Source organism: Anser brachyrhynchus (assembly GCF_964034855.1).
Source record: "Anser brachyrhynchus genome assembly, chromosome: 1".
Classification (NCBI taxonomy): Eukaryota; Metazoa; Chordata; class Aves; order Anseriformes; family Anatidae; genus Anser; species Anser brachyrhynchus.
The window spans coordinates 75,900,466-75,922,773 of NC_137694.1; the positions used below are offsets into that span (position 1 = coordinate 75,900,466).

At 41.8% G+C, this 22,308-nt stretch overlaps 2 protein-coding genes across 4 annotated transcripts in view; one reads left to right on the forward strand and one right to left on the reverse strand.

Moving 5' to 3' along the window:
* Positions 1 to 570: 570 nt before the first annotated feature.
* Positions 571 to 14,377, reverse strand: FGFR1OP2 (FGFR1 oncogene partner 2). Its single transcript, XM_080598367.1, has 6 exons — positions 13,949 to 14,377; positions 10,815 to 10,951; positions 9,550 to 9,667; positions 8,357 to 8,499; positions 4,733 to 4,846; positions 571 to 3,136 (listed from the first exon to the last, which is right to left on the reverse strand). Exons 1-6 carry the CDS (start codon positions 13,950 to 13,952, stop codon positions 2,999 to 3,001), a joined length of 654 nt encoding a protein of 217 aa, XP_080454493.1. The 5' UTR covers positions 13,953 to 14,377; the 3' UTR covers positions 571 to 2,998.
* Positions 14,378 to 14,424: 47 nt separating this feature from the next.
* INTS13 (integrator complex subunit 13) overlaps positions 14,425 to 22,308 on the forward strand; it is a 30,784-nt gene continuing 22,900 nt past the window's right edge. The window contains exons 1-2 of one of the 3 annotated variants that reach the window (XM_080598311.1): positions 14,603 to 14,679; positions 17,931 to 17,989. The gene's annotated coding sequence lies outside the window, so the exon portion shown is untranslated. Of the gene's footprint in view, positions 14,680 to 17,930; positions 17,990 to 22,308 lie in introns of all 3 variants that reach the window. The other 2 variants (XM_080598313.1, XM_080598312.1) reach the window with 2 other exon arrangements.

Here is a 22,308-nt window from a genome sequence, read left to right on the forward strand (position 1 = left end):
TAGCTTGACATTTACTACCTGTCTTCAAACAAGCAATTTATGATACTGAAAGGAAGTCTCCTGAGAAATCATGAGGAAGTGGAGAAAACATTACACTTCCAGCTCGTGAATGTAATCCACTGACTTTCTCACTTACACATCAGAGAGAGAAACCCAGAGCTTGAGTAAAATCAAAGTGACTTTTTCAATCTTGAAGGAAAAAAAAACTGCCCCATTCCACCTGTCCCAAAATGTTTCGATACAAAAATCAAAACCCTGTGGACTGCTTTTTATTTATTTGTACTGCTTCTCTGTATTAGTAAACAGTTCCAGTAGTTCACTTAAAAAATGAGTAACTATCTGCATGGAAGTGATTGATTGTTAACCCTCTATCTTCTCTTGGAAAATGGAACTCTTTTTTTTCCTGCTATTTGGGAACATGAATAAAAGTACTAGAAAGGGGCTTACCTGCCTTAAAGCATAAATAGATAAGAGAAAAGCAAAATGGTGTCTTTTTCTTAGATGTTACTAACAGGGCTCATTTTGGATCCAGTATCTTGCTGTAATTGTGAAAATAATCATGAAAACATCCATATTTATTGTATTTATTGATAAAATAAGTTTACTGTACAGTACACAATTCTAGCCATGAAGTCTTTTCAAGCTATCAGCATTACAAAAATAACAGGTTTGCAATGAAAAATAGTCACTCCACACCATGTGAAGGCTCTTTAAAATCCTAAAGTGATCAGGTCAGGGGAATGGAAGAGGAGACGTATCAAACGTGAAAACTAGGAGTAGATAAATTAAGTCATATTTCTTAAATTACAAAAATAAACACTAATCAAGCATTATTTCATAATAGAGCAACCTTAAAGAACTGCCACAGAATAACAACCCTTTTCTGCTATATGCTCTGGAGATTGTATTTGAAAGACAAGCCAGAATGTCAGCCATGAAACTGCATTCAGTGTAAAATGGATGTAAGTGCCCTTGATACAAGTCAATGGCTGAAAAGACATGTATAGAAAAAAATAACTGAAACCAAACCTTCTTCCACGTTTGCAACAACAAAACACACTCCATTGAAACACGTTGCTTCTACTAAGTCACCAGCTTGCAAGCTACAGCAGAAATGCAAAATCTAAATCATATAAACATTGGCAAAATTTTATAGATAACAGCTGACAAATGTATTTTGAGCTTGAGATAAAATGTTCTGAAAAACCCCCACCTCCCCCAGGATGTTTAGCAAGTTTGGAAAGAGCTAAAACTTTTCTTCATGTACATGAATGTCCCCCATATATTCTTAAACTTAGAAACAAGCTAAGATGCTCAGGAAGGAGAAGGCGTTTCTCCAGTTACAAGAAATGCTGTACAATGTTAGAGAGCTTGATTTATTTGTCTGTTCTGAGCTCTCCTTATAACTGCACTTCCTGGCGTATGTATTAGCTAATTGAAAACTGGCATTTATTCTCTGCTTGATGCTTTTTCCCACCACTCCACTTGTTTCTCTTAAGCACTATGGGAAGGTATTTGACAATACCAGAAGAAAAATATTAGGCTCCCTATAAATTACTTCACTGGGAACTGAAAGTTCAGTCTTAGACCTTTCGGTGCATTTATCTTGAGACAAGTTGTATTTAAAACTGACACATTTGAAAGTGCTTAATTTCTTCTGCATTGTTGCAACTAAAAATGGAATTTGATTAAATAAAGAGTTCAACTCGTTTTGCTAGGTGAGTTATTAAACAGACAAAATACTCAACTGTGGTTGCTGTTTGTAGCTCTTCAATTTCTGTGGTTGAAAGCTTTCACTATGCTTCGAGTCTGTGTTCCAAGTAAAGAATACATTAGCATGTTGGACAAAAAATCATGATACACATCAATATTAGAAGTGTTCTTGGTGCTTCAAACAAGAATCCAACATAAGCTGTGCCTTGACCTAGAAGTGCCAGTTCATTTTTACTTCTAACGATATTTTAGGATTAAAAGTGAGAAGTTTATTTGTCAATGTGTAATATATTGAAAGTTCCTAGTGAAAACAGATCTTGAATATTTAGTCCTTACGAAAAAAAGAGGGGTGGGAACAGTAATTATTGATTGCAGACTGCCAAGTCTGCCATAGAGCTCCTTCCTTCTTCCCCAACTATCTTTGTTTGGCTATGGTTTGGGTGCTTTCAGATTGCCATTTCCCAGTTTGGACAGGCAATCCAAGAAGTAAATGGGACTACTGTGGGACTTGTCTAGTAGATGGGACTTCTCTCTCTACATATAGAGAACTGAGCTTGGTTTTCTCTCTCATAAAGTAAATAGTTAAGCCAGAATTATACTGCTTGTGTTCCAGAAAGCAAAAAAGTAAGAACAGTTCTTTTCATATTTTGAAAATAGAATTAAGTATACATATCTTAAAAAATCTTTTTTTTAATTTAAGAAAAAAATACTGAACAAAGGCAAAAGCATTGCTTATGTTTAAACAACTGGCCTTATACTTGAATGGGATACCCTGTGGCTAAATAACAGAAATGTTTAAGTTTTATGATGCCTATTCACCCTTTCCATTTAATAGGCTTGTTGCAAAATTCCAAATTTCAGAAAATTTAAAAGGAAAAATGTGATATGGTTTGTGCACAAAGCATACTCAGTTATGCTGTGATGAGACTTTAAATTTTGTCTTTATTGTATAGTAGGTGCATTGAAGTTTTGTATGAGCAGTAATTTATATAAATTATGTGAAATCATGTCTTTTATTTGCAAAATAACTTCATATAAAAATAATTCCTAATTTGGTAAGTGCATTAATCCATTTCCTACTGAAGTTAGATCTATGGCAATTAATCTGTCATTAAGGTTTTTATAGAATACCCATTTGAATGTATTTCACATGGTAAAAAAGCCACTAAACTGAAGTTCAAGATGCATTAGCTTGCTGGTGCCCTATTCAGTAACAAGTGCTTGACAAGTGACCCCTGATATTCCATTTGTAAAGTGTGCAATTAAAGCTTGACTTCCATAGTCTTTAGCTTTTCCTCAGGCTCAAATCACTGCTTGTTACTAATCCTGAAAGAGATGTACTCTCTGACGCATCTTCTTTCTTGAGGTTCAGGAATGATTCTCTAGTTATCTGAAGAATTTCTCTCAAGCCTTTGTTTTCTTGCTATAACCAGAGGAAAAAAAGACATTTTAGAACTCCAAAAAGAAGGAAGTCAGGATAGCTACATTAATAATCTCCCTTTCCCTCTGGTCCAAATGTGTATAAGGATTAAAACATCAACTTGTAGGTAGTGTCATGTTACCTTCTAAAACTAAGAACAGTAGGTCTCTGACTCTTATGTATGCTCTCTTGAACAGGCATTAAATGTCAAATTAAAGCTCAAACCACACAATGTAAGAAAAGGGTAATCAAATGCAAATGTTGCATTTCCAAAAAAAGCCTACTTTCCATGAACTGTTCCATAATAAACTCTTATTAGCAATTAGTCAAAATGCAATAGCACTGACCCTGCAATGATAAGAAACCCTGAACTCTTTCAAAAGCATGAGATTTTAGCATGAGGTTTTATATATTATGTAAGACAAATTAAAAATAAGATCTTAAAAATCATGGGTGTGTGCATATCTACTTGCAGCCTAGTTTCTTATTAGGATGAAGTTGTATTTACACTCAGTCTTAAAAAGAAAGATTAAGTCGGTATGTAAAAGTCAGTATATAAATCACTCTTTCCAGTGATGGAATGGTACATAGTGCACCCAACAAGGAAGGGTAATGCAACAAAATAGCAGTGTGACTGAGTGATACAGTAACTCAAAATAATGGTGATAATGTTTACTCCCTTGCTCTAAGGGATGAGTTTCAGTTATACTCAGAACAATAGGGCCAAAAATATTTTACAAAAAACAGACTATACTGAAAATTCAGCGTACAAAGCAACATCTGTTTCACATGCAAGATTACTATAGAGCTACAAAAAGAAAGGAGCCCTTTACTGAACAATCTAGACTTTAAAAGTGATTTTTATAATTGGTAGCAACACTGCAAATAATTAAATACTGCACCCAGTTCCCTGCTTATTAATAATGTGTAACTTGGTTCTATATTGTCTTATAAGAAAGCAGCCAAGAAAAGCCAAGGAAGAAATGATACGATTTTCTAATCTTCCTGAGTATTAATCCGATGACCAGAGCAAGAGAAACAAATCCCAGAAGTTACTGATTTAGGCAGATAATTCTAATGGAGCTACCAGAAGAATACAGAAAGTTATTTGCTTAGAAGTTTTGGAAAGATGGCACCATAGTGAAGGCTAGCCTAATGTTAGGTATGGCTCCCCCAAAGCTTTGATACATGTATTGAACAAATTCTTATGCCTAACCTAATTATCTGAATCAGTCAAGTATTTGCATAAAACTGTCTTTTTTCTGGCCTCTAATAGTGGCAGCAAGTATATGAGAGACTATACTCAAGCCCCAAAATACTGAAAGACTGTCCAAGACTTGTGTACAGATAGAACTGTAGGGTCAGAACGAAATGTGTGATTTAGAGATCTGGAATACATATTAAAGCTTGTGTGAACATATGAGGTAGCAGTAGCCTGCTCCCCCAACTCTCAAAATAAGCAACAGTTTCCCCGTATCGAGGGCTGTACCCTGAATTCTTTGAGGTGTGATAGTCATCTCTTAAGTATTTAATATGGGGGGGAGGTGGGGGGAAGGAGAAATCATTATTGTGCCAGTGCTGTTTTGATTTCATACTTACTTCAAGCTGAATGATACGTTCCTGCTCTTTACAGCCATGCTTTTCATCAATATCAATGGCTTTTCTCATTACTGCTGCCATTTCTGTAATTTGGTCCACATGCACTTGTAGTTCCTAAGCCATATAAAATGACAGTTTTAGTAATCTATTTACTGCATTATTAAAAATAAGCAAAGCATTAAATGTGCTTTTAACTGCTCTGACACGTAATAAAAATGTGAACACAGACCTAGATTTGTGAAAGAAGTTCTAACTCCGCAGCATGAAGTGCCACTGCTGTCCTGTTCATTTAAATAAATCTGGTCTGACACCCAGTTCCCTCTTAAGAAGAATTTTATAAAAGAAAATATGCTTAAATGACTATGCCCTTGGCAGCTTCTATGCCTTTGAGATGGCTGCGAGTTAGCCATGCGCTTGCTCTGGCAAGAACCTCTGGTGTTGCAGGAGATATGTATCATTGTGGATATGCAGAAAAGACCAACTTCACCTAACAACAGCAGCATATGTGACATTCCTTCCCCCTATGTGAAAGCCGATCCCAAGCCTGGTTCAGCCAGTACCAGCCTGTGGGTAGGCATTTTTCTCTTAAAAAGAGCAGGCAAAGTAGTCATCCTTATTACTACATCGTATATTAGGAAATTCAGATCTGTCCTTAGCTCTTATCTAAGGTACTTCTGCTCAAATCCAATTTCAGCTGATCTGGGATTTGGACTCCAGAGGTCCATGTCCTTGCTGAACTGTAAGAAATGGGCTTGTATCCTGACTGACATCTTTGTGTCTGTGAATTAACACTGGCAGGGCACTTTCCCATTGTAAAAAAAAAAAAAAAAAAAAAAAAATGCTGCATCTTACTCAGAGTCATGAAGTAGAGGAAAAAAGTACAATAGTTCTGTTTGCTCATCTTGTTCCACTCCAGATGGATGTTGATGATGATAGGAGCCATTAACACAGGCATAACAGCCGTTGCAAGTAACTTAAATTTTAGATAATCTTCCCTGTTTGCAGATAATTGATATCTTACCTACTGACTTTGACTTGGGTGATGTTTTATTTTCTCACTGGCCAACATACCAACAGGAAATGCTTAAAGGGTCCCTACTTATTTCTCCTGTGGATCTAAAGAGCCTATGCCATTCACTGCTGTTCAGTTAAGCTAAATATTGTAATGCTGTTTCCAGAAACCTGATTTTCATTCCTTTCCTCTTCTTGTTTCTTATTCTAAATCTACTAACAAACTAGCCTTTTCATGTCTGGTCTGACCTTTGGACAAAATTCACAACAGTTACTAACTAGTATCAGGAAAGTAGGACTGAAACTGCTGTGTATACTTAAAAACAGGATGGATTAAAAAGTTAAATCCCACCTTTAAATTATAAATTTGACTGGCGGTCCATACAGCAAGCAGATGATCAGCTTGCCCTAGAACTATCAGAAACAACTAAACTATAAAAAAAAAAACAAAAAACCTTTATTGGAATCTTAAACTGTCTGACCAAAGCAAGCATACTTCATTAAAAATGAACATCAGCCCCTTCCATCCTTCTCTGCTGTTCCAGCTGCCAAAGCTGTGGTTTAGCTGTTTATTCAGTGTTCACTTGCAGCACGGGTGTGAGGAGAAGTGAAGGAACTTGCTGTAGATCTTTATTTTCTTCTCAATTTCCAGTGAGGGTGAATGTATAGAACATTTTTTCAACAAAAGTTGCTTTTCAATATATTTTTTTTAAGAATAAGTTTGGGTTGAAAGGAAGCTGCAGTCAGTAGTAAAAGAATGAGCTGGCAAGGACACATCCTGGAGAAGGATTAGGAAGGAGTTAGTGGCTTTTACATACGCTGCTGTCCTCCCTGCTTCCCCTTTGGCTAGCTGATGTGGCCTCTCAATCAGTATGAGCTAGAGCCTGTTTCAAGGTCACTAACGGGAGACCAAATGCTAACACAAAACTGTAAAGCTCTCCTCTGGAAGCCAAATGTGTACAAGTTAGATGCTGTAAGAGCAAACAATGCAATGAAGGAGTTTCTTTATGAACATAGCTTCAAACATCTATGAACATTTGTATCTCCTTTTTTATTTGGCATACGTTAGTCTTTCTCTTCAGAGAAAACACACACACAATTCCAGTCCTCATTTCAGTTGAGCAAATTCAAACAGCACAGTTAGTGCAGGGTCTTTACTAGTGACACAAACTTCTCATGCACATAAGACTGCTAAAAATTATTTTTCTGTTTAAAGGAGGTGCTTGTTGATCTGCAGAAATTAGTGAGTTAAATAATATTTTGCAAGTAGGTACTGAAGTTAATAGTTGCCACTTGAGAGAATAGTGTTTACTGGTAACACTGAAATTCATTCCTTAGGTATTATGGATATTTTAGTTAACAGGAGAAGCAGCATTTAAAGACTGCTTCGAGATTGTTCAATCTTACTGAATGAGAAGACTGATTAGAAGCATAAGTAATGAAATTCCAGAAATCCCAAGTGTCAGGAAAGAGTAATAAATCCTCTGTATCAGGCATTGTTGTGGGGTCAGATTTAACCAAAATGTTGAAGCATAAATCTCCTACTTAAATGTATATATATTTATTTATATATACACACATATACACATGTGTTTTTTACTCCCAAGCTTATAATCCATAAAAAAATGTTTCTAAATGAATTTCTAAGTCCATTTCAGGACTGATATTTTACCTTCTTGTCTAAGTACCAAAGTCGCTCCTGATGCTATAAATTATATCTCTCTGTATATACCAAGGTAACTTCTTCTGAAAAGGATACCTACTTTTTTTTTTTAGGGGCTTATGTTAAAGATACAGTTCTCATCCGGTAAATTCTTTCACAATAATTTAAGTAGTCCTATTGATTTCGGTGGAGCTAACTACATGGACATGCTTCTGTAAACAGATGAGGAAAAGATCAAAATCCTAAACTGTTCTCACAGCCTTTCAGACTTAGTTTGTTGAGGTTAAAGATAATCAAACATTTAGAACTACCATTTGTCTATGCAGGTATAGTGCTGATGATTATATTTAAAATGTAAACCTTTGCTAAAAAGCTTCAGTTTAGATCTGTTAGTGATCTAGAATCACAAATTTTCCTGACAAAATATATAGAAAGCCTAAACTATATATTAATTTAAAAATAATGTAATTAATAAGTAAAAAATTAATAAAAGCTCTTTTGAGTCTTGGAGTTTTAATTTGTTAGATATTTAGCAGGAAAAAATGTGAAAATTGAGTTTTAAAAACATACCCACCCCCATTCTCTCCAGTAAGCATAGGTTTACTAATTATTTGTTGGAGTCACAAGCCTAAGTTAAATACAGTCTAAAAATCTCAATATTACTGAGATCTATGGGTATCTGGAACTGTAACAGAGCGGTTGACTTAAAGACCTAAGCAAAACATAAGTACGTTAAGTAGATACACTAATGAAGTGCTACCTGATAAAAGCTTAAATAAATCAGCAGCTGGTAAGGCTGACCTACTAGACTGATCAAGTTTCCTTTTTGTATTTCCTGGCCTGGCCTGTAAAAGTTAGAACGTGTTAGTACAATGATATAAAAACTGAGGCAACATAACCTTTGAATTGATCCATTACAAAAAAAAAAAAAAGCCCAGTAAAGTTATTACCTTGGAATGTTGCTCTTTTAACTTCATTATTATACTTGGATCATCCTTTTTGCTTGCCATAAGCAACCTAAACATCTGTTCTCTGTATTTGCTCATTATGAGTTCCAAAGCAGACTGATGTTCTTCAAGAGACGTGCGTAGTTCTACCAATGGAATTTTAAAATTCAATTAGTTTAACAGAGGAGTGAAACAAAATGCGAAAGTACTTCAGCCTGAGAAAACAAACTGACTGTCCTGTCCTGTCCCATCACCTCTCCTTCCACCATAAAACCTCCATAGTCTCTGCAAACTTCTTCAGTGGTGACTGCCCAGGAAAATTCTTGTTCAGGCAGAAACAGAGTCTCATTGGTTGATTTGACTTCAGTCCCTTTAGCTGACATAAACCATCCTGAGGGTAGCTGAGGAGTTTTACCATAGAGGCTAGAATCAGCACTGTACATTAGTTGGAAAGAAGTTTACAGATCTGTTTTAATCTGCAGCTTGATAAAATACAAGTTTAAAAAATGCCCATGTTCAAAATATACTAAGTCTGGCTTAGATTAAAAGTACTAAACAGTTCAGGGCTACCTCAGTTAAAATTTTCCAAAGCAGAACTTCCCATGAAGCAAACTCAAAGACAACAAGAAAAACAGAAAAAAGTGCTTTGAGGCCAATTTTTTTTTTTTTTTTGTGCTTCACAAAAGGACAAATAATTCCTGAGATAAGACAAGGTTCATACAAATTGAGATCATTGACTTGAGATCATTGCACAATATTTTAGAGTGCCCATGGAATTCCAGGAAGAATGGTATGTTCCTAGTGTATGGAATTCCAGAAGGAATTATACTACTGTACTTATACCTTAAGTTTTCCTGACAGCTCCTATTTTTTTTTTTATTTTTTTTAAGCAATGGAAACACGTTTCCATATAGATACTAACATTGTAGAAACTGTATTTATATCTCCTTACTTATACTGAACATTAGATAAGGACTGAAACGATTGCTTTCCACAATTGTTTTTTTTAATCCTGGTCCCAGTGGTGGGGCATCTGGACTCCATATTTGATTATATTATGATCAGTTAAACTGACAAGTTGAACTTAAAATATTTCTTCTATTAAAAAAAATTTTGGGGACTTGATCAATGATGAAAGTCTCACTGATTAGACAGGTGCAGGCTCAAACTTGAATAGGATAGCATATTAGTCTTACCTTTATTCTCCTGTTGCAATTCCCTAATCTGTCTGTTTTCTTGTTGGATGCCCATCACTAATGTAGACCGAGGACGATGTCTTGCTACTTCATTGAGCTCCTGAATTTCCTCTTGGTACTAGTTATTAAAAAAAAGTCAGCAAGTCACCAAGAACCAGTTCTAAAATGTCAAAGTCTGTAACCAACAAAATAAATGCTTGTTTTTAATTAATTATATAAAACAGACAAAACCACATCTGGCAGTACTGCCAATGTACTTACTGCCCTTTAGAAACACGTGCGTTAAAACAAATTAGATACCTCGGAGCTGTGTAATGGGCATGATTTAAACTTCAGTTAGTGCAGGTCAAGTTCACCATCAGGTCATTAGAACTGATACACAGGTGGTAAAGAAAAACCATGAGGTCCTGACCTCTGCAGCTTCCCAATTCCCTAAAGCATGTGTATGAGTACAAGTCACATGGACCTAAATGAACGAATCCTGACTCTCAGCAAGTGGGTAGATTTAATACTCACTCCTAAGTTACGAAGCCTCTGCATGACTAGTTTTACATGGATAAAGCATATAGAATCAGATTCTTGCAATGATTTTGGACAGAAGGGACCTTACAGATCATCTAGTTCCAACCCTAATATGCAGGGTTTTATTATTTTACAGGCTTATTAACATGGATTGAAATTGAAATGACAGGCTGAACTTCCAAGTGGAAAGACAGCAGACACCTTTATGTTTTTCGCAAAGCTCTCTAGTGAAAGTCACACTCAACCTAATGATACCTTGGACGGCTTAACATCAGAATAGAAATAATAACAAATAAGCCCAAAAGGCTGACTTAAAAGAAAAGGAGGCAGTGCAAAGATAAAGCATTCTGAACAGAAGGACCTATGACAGGCCTCTGTATGATTAAATCTACATGTTTGAATCAATAAAAACAGCAGTATTTCACAGAAGAGCACAACACGAGGCACCACACAATGGTTTGTAGGATACTAACTCCATTGCTACCAGTGCTCTTCACATAAACACTAGTTTTCAATATTTAAGCTAGAGTAGCAGGCAAAACTTCTTTGCAGGATCAAACTAAATTTATAAACAATCTATTTTTCGATCACAGTCACACCCACAACGGGAATACTTAGTATGGTATTAAAGGAATAACAAATTACAATACTGATTCTGTATTGCACAGTAGCACACAAAAATGTCTTAAGTGATGTGTTTCCGAGTTGTTTTTTAATGGAGTAAACAAAGGTGAAAAACAAACCTGTTTCATTGCTTCAACCCTCTTGTTAAGAGCTGTAGTCTGTTCGATAAGAGCTTCTGCGGCGTTGTCATGTTCCCTTAGCCGTTCTACCAGTGCTTTCGCATCTGCTAAGGCTTTCTCAATTGTGCAACTCATTTCTAAAGGTTAGAAATGGATTATTTTCACACTATTGCCTGTTTTAGAGAGAACTGCTGTGTGAGATTTTTTTTTTTCTAAGTTTGAAGCAGCTGAATACAACCTTCCCCTCTTCCTCAAACAGCCACAACTGACATTTTAGACCTATGTTGTCTTCAAGGACTAGGAAAAATTCATATACCTTAAAAATACTGTCTGCTTTTCCTGCTTTTTAATTGCTGTTCAGACCATGGATTACAGCTAGGAAATGAAAGTAAATTGTGTGTCATGAGGGGAGTACTTGATATTCTCAAAGTATTTGATATTTGAGAAGCATAGATCCAACACAAAAGAGAATGCCAAAGGACTACAGTAGGCTTGAATACTTTGATGAATTAAGTCAGCAGAGAAAGGGAAGAGCTAAAACTGACAGAGTAGAGAAAATTACTTTGGGAAAATTCCAACACCCAAAGGCTTGTGTTTTCTTCATGTATAAAAATGAACACAAGCATCATTGCATGGAATGAAATTGTAAAATATGTTGTTTTCAACAGGATAGAGCAAGAGAGCAACTTGGCCAAGAGAATGAACCGACGGCATAGTTAAAATACCAGCCTTCTAACTGCAGTAACTGTTAGCAGAAACTACCTAAACTTGCAAAATGCTTACACATGCTAGCATTTTCAAAGCACTGGCCTTTACACTCATTTTCTTGGACTTATTCTTGATAGATTAAGTGTCAAGACTGGGACGCTTCATTCTTCAAGTTTTTGTTTTAATAAATCTTGTGTGTTTTCTACTGAAAACAAAATCTATTTCAACTCCTTGAACCGTTCTTCAGCAATAAGACACCAATGATAGAGACTTATTAAGACACATGCCTTATTAATGTAAGGCTTGATATTTGTTTCAGGAAATTTTCTGTGAGAATCTATTTCTTAGCTGGGACATTTGCTGAAGGAGAGATTTTTGCAAGCATAAAATGTCAGTGAACCACTGAGATACAGGAAAAAAAAAACTCGCTTCAGATTGATTTTCTGACTTTCTTAGGCACCTTCACAAATCATAGCCTAGGATCTTTAGCCAAATTGAAAGAAATCTTCTCGTTTTCCCCAAATGACCTTTTCCCACTGTCCAGGTAAGTAGCAGAAAAAAGGATATTTCAAACACAGGAAATTTCACCATTACCCTCAAAGATTTACAAGCACATCAAGAACATCCCATCTGCACACATTGAGATGTGGGGGGAAACCAATGTCCTCTCTGAAGAGCCTGTGTGCACCCCTGACCTTTCTTCAAGGCCTAACCTCCCCAAATATTTTAATTTGGTAATTTCGTTAATTGTTCCCTCTGCTCTGAGGAGCATATGTAGCAGAAAAGCATTTTGTTTACTTTTGCTGTGCAGAAGGTTCTTTTCAGGACCCTCCCATCACAGAAAGGTTGAATCTTGCTTCCTGACAGAGAAGCTTGAGTAAGCAAGCTTCATGTATGCATGGTGCACAACCATTTTAAACTTTTTTCTGCGAATTGTGTGTTATCAAAAGCATCAGCATTTGGCACATACAGATTTCCTATAAACATTCATAATGTGAATTCCTTCCTATTTATCAACTCTCGTTTTCATTTTAACTTCCATATTCATGTATTTGAGGTATCAAGTCCTTCAGTAGACTAGTATGTTATCACAGGTAGTTAATTTATTCACTGGGGTTTGGCAGTTGGAGCTCTTTTTCATATCATGTAGAAAAGAATAATATTGCATTGTTTTTAAGGATCTGCTTTGCTTGCGCCTCATTTCTCCTTCAATTTTGGTCTCATGTTCTTGCTGGTCTACAAAGTCCTACACACAAAACATGACCTTCCATGATAGCTGACTAAACTGTTACAGACATTGATTTAATCAGATCCATATTACAAGAGAATTTGAAGGGCAGTCTTTAACACTATTCACAGGCCACAAATTCTCCAGCCATCACAAATAAAGCCTCTCAGGCCTCTCCGTGAGCTGGGAACACATTTTGCATTCAGACTACAATGCAGTTGACACCTCCGATAATTTGCATCGCTACCATTTTTTAAACACAGTATGTGTTCATCCTTCTTTGCACTTTGTCATGAGACAAAAAGAAACTCCCTTCTTGCAAAGCCACTGCCGTTCCTTCTCTCAGCAGATGAGTCGGGGCACATGCGTGTGGAACGGGGCCGCACAAATTGGGCAGCAGCTACCTGCCCTCACAGCGCTGACACTGCAGCGGGCCTCAAGCTACATCCTGTTTTCGTGCAGGATGCATGCCTCAGGAAGGAGGCTCATTATTTGCATCATTGTAATCACAGCCCCAAACGTTGGCTAGGGTTCCTCTAGGTGAGAAACCGGCCCTGACCCGTGGCATTTAAAATTCTCTCCTCTTACTCACTGGCTGCTTATTACCAGGCAGAAAAGTTGCCTTGTCCTAAAAGATATCTCGATACATGAGTTAACCTGAACGTTTAGAAATTAAATACCAATGAATCAAAGACATTTGACGCAGGGCAGTTCCCGTGCATCCCTCTGCTCGCCGGCAGGCTGCCTGTGGTGGTGACACTCGGTGCCCCCTGGGCTGCCCCCGGCAGGGCTGTGGGGCTGCAGACAGGTCTGCAGGTGACCGATATGGCCCGGCCCAGCCAGCAGGCAGCGAGAAGCACGGCCCAGCCGCCACGACGGGCCCACTCCCCGTCACTTCCTGCCCTTCGCTAATTGCTTTCCTTACCTAATTGGGCAGCGCGCTAACGAACCTAAAACAAAGACTCCTGCCCAGCCCAGCCTCCCCTTGGCTTTGCGTCCAAACCCACCTCAGGACGGCCTCCCCGCCCCGATGGGTTTACAGCAGTCGGGACTATCGCGACGTCAGCCGCCTGTCACGACACGACAGGCACACGAATGCTGACAGAAGTTCCCCCCCTACCCCCACGAACCCCTCCCCATCTGCCTGCCTCCCCCGGCACCCTGCACGCTGCCTCCCGCCCCACCCCGCCCCGCTCACTCATGGCCAGCGGCTCCAGCAGCGCCCGGGGGCAGGTGGCAAGGCCCCGCTGCCCGTCCCGCTCTCAAATGGCGGCGGGCGGCTGCGGGGCGGCGCCGCGCCGTGACGGGGACGCGGACGGGGCCTCGCCCCCCACCTCTCGCGAGAACTCCGCCTGCCGTCTCCTCTCCTCGGCTCTCTACTGGCTGCGGGGCGGGAGCCCGACCCCTTTCCCGTGCCCCCTCCCGGCCCCCCGCGCGGCGGGCAGTTGCGAGGCGGCGCGGGAAGCGGCCGCCGGCCGGGCCATGGGGGCAGCGTGACCCCGGCGGGGTGCCGGGGTCCGCGGGGCGGGAGGAGGCTAGGGGGAGGGAGGGGAGAGGCGCTCCCCCTGCCAGCGCTGGGGGAGCCGCTGCGCCAGCGGCGTAAGTGGCCGCGCGGGGGTCCCGCGTCCTCAGGGGTGGGCGGAGCGGGGGGGGCTGCGGCCGCTTCTCCCACCCCCGCGGGCGCCGGGCGCGGAGGCCGGAGCCGGGCCCCGAGCTTCCCGCCGAGCCGGCGGCGGAGGAAGCGAGCGGAGCCGGGGCATGGAGGCCGCCTGGCCGGAGGCGCCCGGTCCCCGGTAGGGCGCCCCGCGGGGCCCATCCCGCCTCCCCGGAGCGGGCCCGCGGTAGGGCCCGGGCGCGGCGAGGAGGAAGAGGAGGAGGAGGAGGAAGAGGCGGCCCGGGACCCGCGCAGCAGAGGAGGAGCCGGCCCAAGTAAGGCGGGTCACGGAGGCGCTCGAAGCACGGCGGGGTGGTCCGAGGGGGGGCTCCCGGGCGCTGGGCAGGCACGGAGCACCCGGGAGTCTTCCCCGGGAGGCTGCGCTGAGGCCTTCCCAGGGGTTCCCCCAGTGGTGGCAGGGGGTAGGGAAGCCCGGTGTGTGGGTGTGAAAAGGGCAGCCTTGGGGAGGTGTCAGGCTTCCTAGGTGGGAAGGATACGGGGGGTTCTCCTGCGAGATGAGAAGCGCTTCTGGTACAGTTCTGTCAGTGAGAGATCGAAGTATGGGTGTCCGTTTAAAAATGGCAGGATGGATCTAGAAAAGTGAAGGGTGAAGATTAACTCAAAGTCTTGACGCTTATGCTGCTTTGAGGCCTGTGGGGATTTTACCCTGCTGGGCAGCTGAACTCAGCCATAACCATTCCCTTGTTAGCGTAGCAACCACATAACCACCAAGTGATTATATGAAGGTGCTTTATTCAGCGCTGGAAGCCGGGGCAGGTGCCCAAATCTGGCTTCAAGTCCCGTTACTTCTCAGCCATTATTTATACATCCAACATTACGTAAGGCATACATATTCATTACAGGTTGCAACATCAGCCTCGCATTCCATTCTAATTAGCTCCCCTCCCCTTTGCACATGCGTGGTGCTCTCTGGTGGTCGTCCAGGTGGTCGTCCAGATGAAGTAAGGAGTCTTCCTCTCCGCTAAACTTTTCACCTTTCTCACTCGACACATGCTCCCTCCGCTCCTTGGTTCTGCTTCAACTCATTTCAGCATTTCCAGGCCCTTATCCAAGGTCAGGTTGTACCTGTTCCCTCCCAGGGTTCCCCTTCAACGATTCCTTTAAATGTTCAGTGTACTCCCTAAGTTTCCAGTGTACATAGATTAATTGATAATGTAAGTACATTTGGCAATGCTTAATTATACTGTATGTCCCATCACCTAAGAGACATTAGTAAAACATCCATTCGATTCTCCCCGACACTAACATTTCCCCCCTTTGAAAATACTTCACTCATACCAAGAGCAAGTATTTTCATTACTATTAGGTTGAATCAGGTTAGTAGAGGTTAGTGAGTATAACTTGATATAGAGATTAGTAAGTATAATCTTAACGCATCTTCGTTAGTCTACTATCTTATTGATTCCTCTATGCCTGCTTGTTAACGCTAGTACTATAGGATGGGGGTGGAGTAAGTGGGATAGGGTGTTCTGGGTGATTCCCAGTAACCTACTAACCTCCTTAACCACATTGGCAATGAAATGTGGTCCCCTGTCTGAAGAAATACCCAATGGTACACCAAATCTAGGGATTATTTCCTGTAGTAACCATTTTACCGTTTCCTTTGCTTGGTTGGTGCGACAGGGAAGGGCCTCCGGCCATCCTGAAAAAGTATCAACCCCTACCAATAGGTATTTATAACCTCTTGCTTTAGGCAGTTCTACGAAGTCTATTTGCCAGTAATCTCCAGGCTCTATCCCAGCTCTAGTTCTTCCCATCTCAGCATGTTTCCTTGCTACCGGATTATTCTTTAAGCAAAGCTCACATTTTGACATTACTGACTTTGCCATTGTTAACATGTGTACCGAGATGACACCTCGTTTCAAATAGGTCACCATTGCTCCTGCACCCCAGTGACATTCATTATGTTTTATTTGTAAGATTTCTCACATTACTATAGGAGGCACTATAAGTTGTCCTGTCGCAGTCACATACCAGCCGTCAGGATTCTTCTGGGCCTTCATCAAATTTGCAAGTCTCTCATCTTCTGCTGAATACTTTGGGTCTTTAGGTAATTTAAAACAAGAGAGGCCTACCTTTGATGGAATTAGAGCTATTACTTTCCATACTTCACGCGCAACCTTTCGGGCTGTCAAATCTGCCAGTCTGTTACCTTCTGCAATCTCTGATGCCCCTCCTTGATGGGCTTTACAATGCATTATGGCCACCTGTTGGGGTTTCTGTACAGCTGTTGTTAATTTCAATATTTCTTCCTGGTATTTTATATTAGTCCCTTGTGAGGATAGCATTCCCCTTTCTTTCCATAATGCCCCATGTACATGAACTACCCCGAATGCATATTTTGAATCTGTCCAAATATTCACGTTCTTACCCTCGCTTAGTTCCAGGGCTCGTGTCAGGGCGACTATTTCTGCTCGTTGGGCTGAAGTCCCCGGAGGTAGGGAATTTGCCTCAATCACTACCTTTGATGTAGTTACCGCGTATCCTGCATAACGAGTCCCATTTTCCACAAAGCTGCTTCCATCCGTGAAAAGTTCCCAATCCGGTCTCCCCAGAGGCTGATCCTTTAAGTCTGTTCTGCTGGCATAGGTATGTTCGATGATCTCCACGCAATCATGACTGAGGTCTCCTTCCTCCGTAGTTGTTCCTAGAAACACTGCTGGGTTCAATAAGTTAGTAGTTCTTAAGATTACATCATCTTGCTCAGTTAGTATAGCTTGATATTTCATCATTCGGCTGGGCGATAGCCAATGGCCCCCCTTTTGCTCCAATACCGTAGTCACCATATGTGGCACGAACACCTCAATTCGTTTCCCTAATGTGAGCTTCCTGGCTTCCTGTATTAAAAGGACTGTGGCTGCCACGGCCCTTAAACACGAGGGCCATCCAGCGCTTACCGCATCCAATTGTTTAGAAAAATACCCCACAGGTCTTTTCCAGCTCCCAAGTCGCTGGGTCAGTACTCCTAATGCCAATCGTTGTCTCTCATGCACAAACAGCTGGAAATCCTTTGATAAGTCCGGCAAGCCCAAGGCAGGCGCCTTTATCAGGGCTTCTTTTAATTTCTTAAAGGCCTCTTGTTGTGGCTTTCCCCAGGTAAATGTACAGGCCTTTTGGGTTTCATAGAGGGGCTTTGCTATGAGTCCATAGTCCATTACCCACAGTCTACACCACCCGGCCATACCTAGGAAAGCCCGTAGTTCGTGCAAATTTCGCGGCTCGGGGATTTCACAAATAGCTTGTATTCAGTTAACTCCCAATTTTCTTTGTCCTTGAGAAATTTCACATCCCAAATAAATTACTGTTGTGCACGCGATTTGTGCCTTTTGTTTAGAAACCTTGTACCCATTTAGTCCCAATTGATTCAAAATATCAATAGTTACCTGAATACATTCTGACTCCCCTTCGGTAGCTATTAATATATCGTCCACATATTGTAACAGCAGGTATCGATCCTTTGGTACCTGAATCTGTCCTTGGTTAATCCAATCTTCTATTTCTTTAGCTAGTTGACTGCCGAAGAGGGTCGGGCTATTCTTGAATCCTTGAGGCAACCTTGTCCAGGTTAGTTGCATCTTTCGTCCGTTCCGTGGATTTTCCCATTCAAAAGCAAAAAGTTTTCTACTATCCTTGTCAATGGGTATGCAGAAGAAGGCATCTTTTAAATCAATTACCGTAAACCACTTATATTTCTCTTTTACAGATGTTAACAATGTATAAGGATTAGCCACCACTGGGTGAATATCTTTTGTTATTTCGTTTATTGCCCTAAGGTCCTGCACTAGCCTGTATTCCCCATTAGGTTTCTTTACTGGGAAAATTGGGGTATTATATTCAGATTTGCATTCCTCCAGAATGTGGTAGCTAAGAAATTTGTCTATAATCTTTACTATTCCTAGCCTAGCTTCTGGCTTCAATGGGTACTGTTTAATCCGTACCGGTCGTGCCCCTTCCTTAAGTTCAATTTTTACTGGCTGGGCTACTTTTGATTTTCCAGGCACATCCGTTTCCCAAACTGCAGGCATTACTGCATTTTCTACCTCTTTTGGGATATGAGGAACAGCCTTCTCTTTAATCATTAATATTTGTCCCACTTTTGATTCCGGGATTCTCATAATCAATTCTCCATCTTCAAACATTATGGTAGCGTTTAGTTTAGTTAGCAAATCCTGTCCCAAAAGCGGAATAGGGCATTCTGGTACGTATAAAAATTCATGCGTAATTTCTTTGCCTCCAAACCGTAAATCAAGGGGTTGTAAGAACGGCTGTATTTCCTCCTTCCCGGTGGCACCTACAATAGTAGTTTTCCTTTCCCCTATCTTACCACTTAATCTATTGAGCACTGAATATGTGGCCCCTGTATCAATTAAAATTTTTACTTCCTTATTTCCTATTTGAATTTTTACCAAGGGCTCTTTAGTTTCTGCTACCGGATCTCCTAGTCAGCTACTGTACTCCCCCAGAACCATCGCCCTAGCTGCTTCTTGGTTTCGGAACGAATTTCCCCCACCAACGATCAGCTGTCCACGGAGAGGGCACTCGTTTTTCCAATGACCCTCCTCCTTACAATGGGCACATTGGTTAAGACCCAGCCGGTTTCCCCCTGAGCTCGGGTAGCCTCTCCCTGTTCCTCTACCTCAACCGTTAATATTTCCTCTTCCCCTGCCCCTTAATCCTGCATGTTCTCTCCCTTGAATTACTGCTAATAAATTCTGTTGTTGCCTTTTTGTCGTTTCCTGTTCTCTGTTATTATACACTTTCCAGGCTATTTCCAACAGCCTATCCAAAATTTCTCAAATCTGCACCTTCCAACTTTTGCAATTTCTTCCTAATATCCTCTTGGGCTTGTCCCAGGAAAATGAGTGCTAATTGAGCTTTAGCTTGCTCAGTCTCTACGTCTAAATCTGTATATTTCTTAGCAGTTTCTTTCAATCTCTCTAAAAAGGCGGAAGGTGATTCCGCTTTTTCTTGCCTGACATTATACAATTTTGACCAATTTATGGTCCGGGGCATGGCATTCTGTACCCCGACTTGTACCCAATCTTGATATCTCTTCAGCCTCCTTATTCCATCCCCTGTGTTATAATCCCATTGGGGATCCTCGGTGGGGAAGTTTTGATCTAGATTTCCAAGCACTAATCCATTTCGTATATCTTCTCGGGCTCTCTCTCTGGCTGCCCGCAATACCATGTCTTTTTCTGTCGAGTCCATCAAAGTATCCAGGATCACCTGGAGATCATCCCGATCGGGATTTTGGGTTTTAATTATCATTTTCATTACCCTAGCTACTTTATCTGGGTTTTCCCTGTAGGTGCCGGCTGCTTGTTTCCATATCATTAAATCCCCAGCTGAAAAAGGCACCTTAACATATACCGGTCCTTCTGTCCCCACTCCTTGCCTGAGGGGAGCGATTATTTTCCCTCCCTGTTCATTTATAGTTTCTCCTGCCCTTCGCTGTTGCCGGGTCCTATGTGACACGGGAGGCTAAAGTCGGGGATTCTCCATCACTACTGCTATCTTCCTTTTCTCTTTTCCCTCCCTGTCCTGGCTCTTCCGGCGGAGCCGACGGCGCAACTTCCAAATTAATATTTCCATTATTCATTTCCCCATAATACTTATTATTCTCTATTGCCTGATGCTGTATACAGCGTCCCTCCTTAGTACATGCACAACAACGTTCCTCAGTTGAAACTTCAAGCACCATTATTCCACAAGCATGCTGCCATTCAGGCTTTCGGCGCAAATAAAAGAATAATTCCACATACGGCAGTTCATCATATTTTCCTTCCCGCTTGCAAAATAGCATCAATTGTAAAATTGTATTATATTGCAATGTTCCATTCTCAGGCCAAGTTTCTTGGTCCTCTAGTTTATACTGTGGCCACCAAATATTACAATAATCAATCAGCTTTCCTTTCCGCATTTCTTGACCAAAACCTCCCTCTTTCCAGTGTGCTAGCAAACACCCCAGCGGGGATGTCCGCGGGATAGGTACATCTTTTCCCAGAATTCCTTTGATCTTTTTCATTTTGAGCTTATGATACAAACCCAAAAGCTGCCAGAGCAGCAGCACACTCTCCCAGAAGCTGCCGGAGCAGCAGCACGCTCTCCCAGAAGCTGCCGGAGCAGCAGCGTGCCTTCCCAGAAGCTGCCGGAGCAGCAGCGTGCCTTCCCAGAAGCTGCCGGAGCAGCAGCGTGCTTACTACATACCAATAATACCAGGTGCTGACCCTTCAGCACAAACCAATACAATTACCAATACCAAACCACCAATGCCGAACCTGCAGAGCTTTCGCTCTGTCTAACGGACGACGCCTAGGCTTACCCCGGGAGCTCCCTGCCCAACCGAGCGTGGCTTTCGCCGTGTCTGACCGGCAGGCTTTCCCAACCAAATTGGTACCGAATACCCAAAGTTGAAAGCACCTTTGCTTACCGCTCCAGTGGTACGTCGTGAGCAGCGGAGGTTGGTCGTGGTCGACTGCTCCCTGAGAATCCCTCAGTGCCGGCTGGAGCGAAACCGAGACACGATCCGCCTCAGCAGTGCCCACGCCGTCCCATCTGGGTCGCCAAAATGTTAGCGTAGCAACCACATAACCACCAAGTGATTATATGAAGGTGCTTTATTCAGCGCTGGAAGCCGGGGCAGGTGCCCAAATCTGGCTTCAAGTCCCGTTACTTCCCAGCCATTATTTATACATCCAACATTACGTAAGGCATACATATTCATTACAGGTTGCAACATCAGCCTCGCATTCCATTCTAATTAGCTCCCCTCCCCTTTGCACATGCGTGGCGCACTCTGGTGGTCGTCCAGGTGGTCGTCCAGATGAAGTAAGGAGTCTTCCTCTCCGCTAAACTTTTCACCTTTCTCACTCGACGCATGCTCCCTCCGCTCCTTGGTTCTGCTTCAACTCATTTCAGCATTTCCAGGCCCTTATCCAAGGTCAGGTTGTACCTGTTCCCTCCCAGGGTTCCCCTTCAACGATTCCTTTAAATGTTCAGTGTACTCCCTAAGTTTCCAGTGTACATAGATTAATTGATAATGTAAGTACATTTGGCAATGCTTAATTATACTGTATGTCCCATCACCTAAGAGACATTAGTAAAACATCCATTCGATTCTCCCCAACACTAACACCCTCACTCACCTTCTGTAGAAGAAGCAGAGAAGAAAGTATGCTGGAAAGAAAAGAAAAATAACCTCATAGGTTATGATAAGTATGATTTAATTAAAGGGAAAAGGAAGGGGGGAAAAAACAAGCAAAGGCATCATGGAAGCATAAAGAGAGAAAAAAGCAATTACTCTCTACTTACCATCAACAAGCAATGTTCAGCCACATCCCAGGCAGCAGGGCCTCAGAGGCATAGCAGTTGTCTGGGAGGACAGATGTTTTCATAAGGAGAGCATCCCCCCCCCCCCCCCCTTTCCCCTTCCCCATCTTTTATTGCTGAGTGTGACACTACACGGTATGGAATATCCCTTTGGTTGGTTTAGGTCAGCTGCCCTGGTGATGTTGCTTCCTCACTTTTTGCCCACCCCCAGCCTGCTGGCTCTGGGGTTGTTAGAGGGAGTCCTGATGCTGTGCTGGCGCTGTTCAGCAGCAGACACAGCGCTGGTGTGATACCAGTGCTGTTCTAGCTACACGTGCAGGGCACAGCACTGTATGGGCTGCTGCAGGGAAAGTTAACTCCATCCCAGCCAGACCCAGTACAGTAGCCTAGTCATAAATGATTTTGTTCCTGTTGTTTCTTCTAGCAAGAAAACTTTAAGTAACAAGGTCTGTACGTCTACATGTTGCTTAAATGTTTCTTTTAATTAGAGAAGGGAGGAGGGTAATACAGTGTATTATTATTATTGCCTCCTCAGCTATACACATTCATGT

Bases quoted from the DNA above. Each gene is read 5' to 3' on its own strand.
- FGFR1OP2 (XM_080598367.1), bottom strand. The intron at 8,500-9,549 runs GTAAGACTAATA...TTCCATTGGTAG, and splicing joins ATTGCAACAGGAGAATAAAG to AACTACGCACGTCTCTTGAA. The intron at 3,137-4,732 runs GTAAGTATGAAA...CTCTGGTTATAG, and splicing joins AACGTATCATTCAGCTTGAA to CAAGAAAACAAAGGCTTGAG.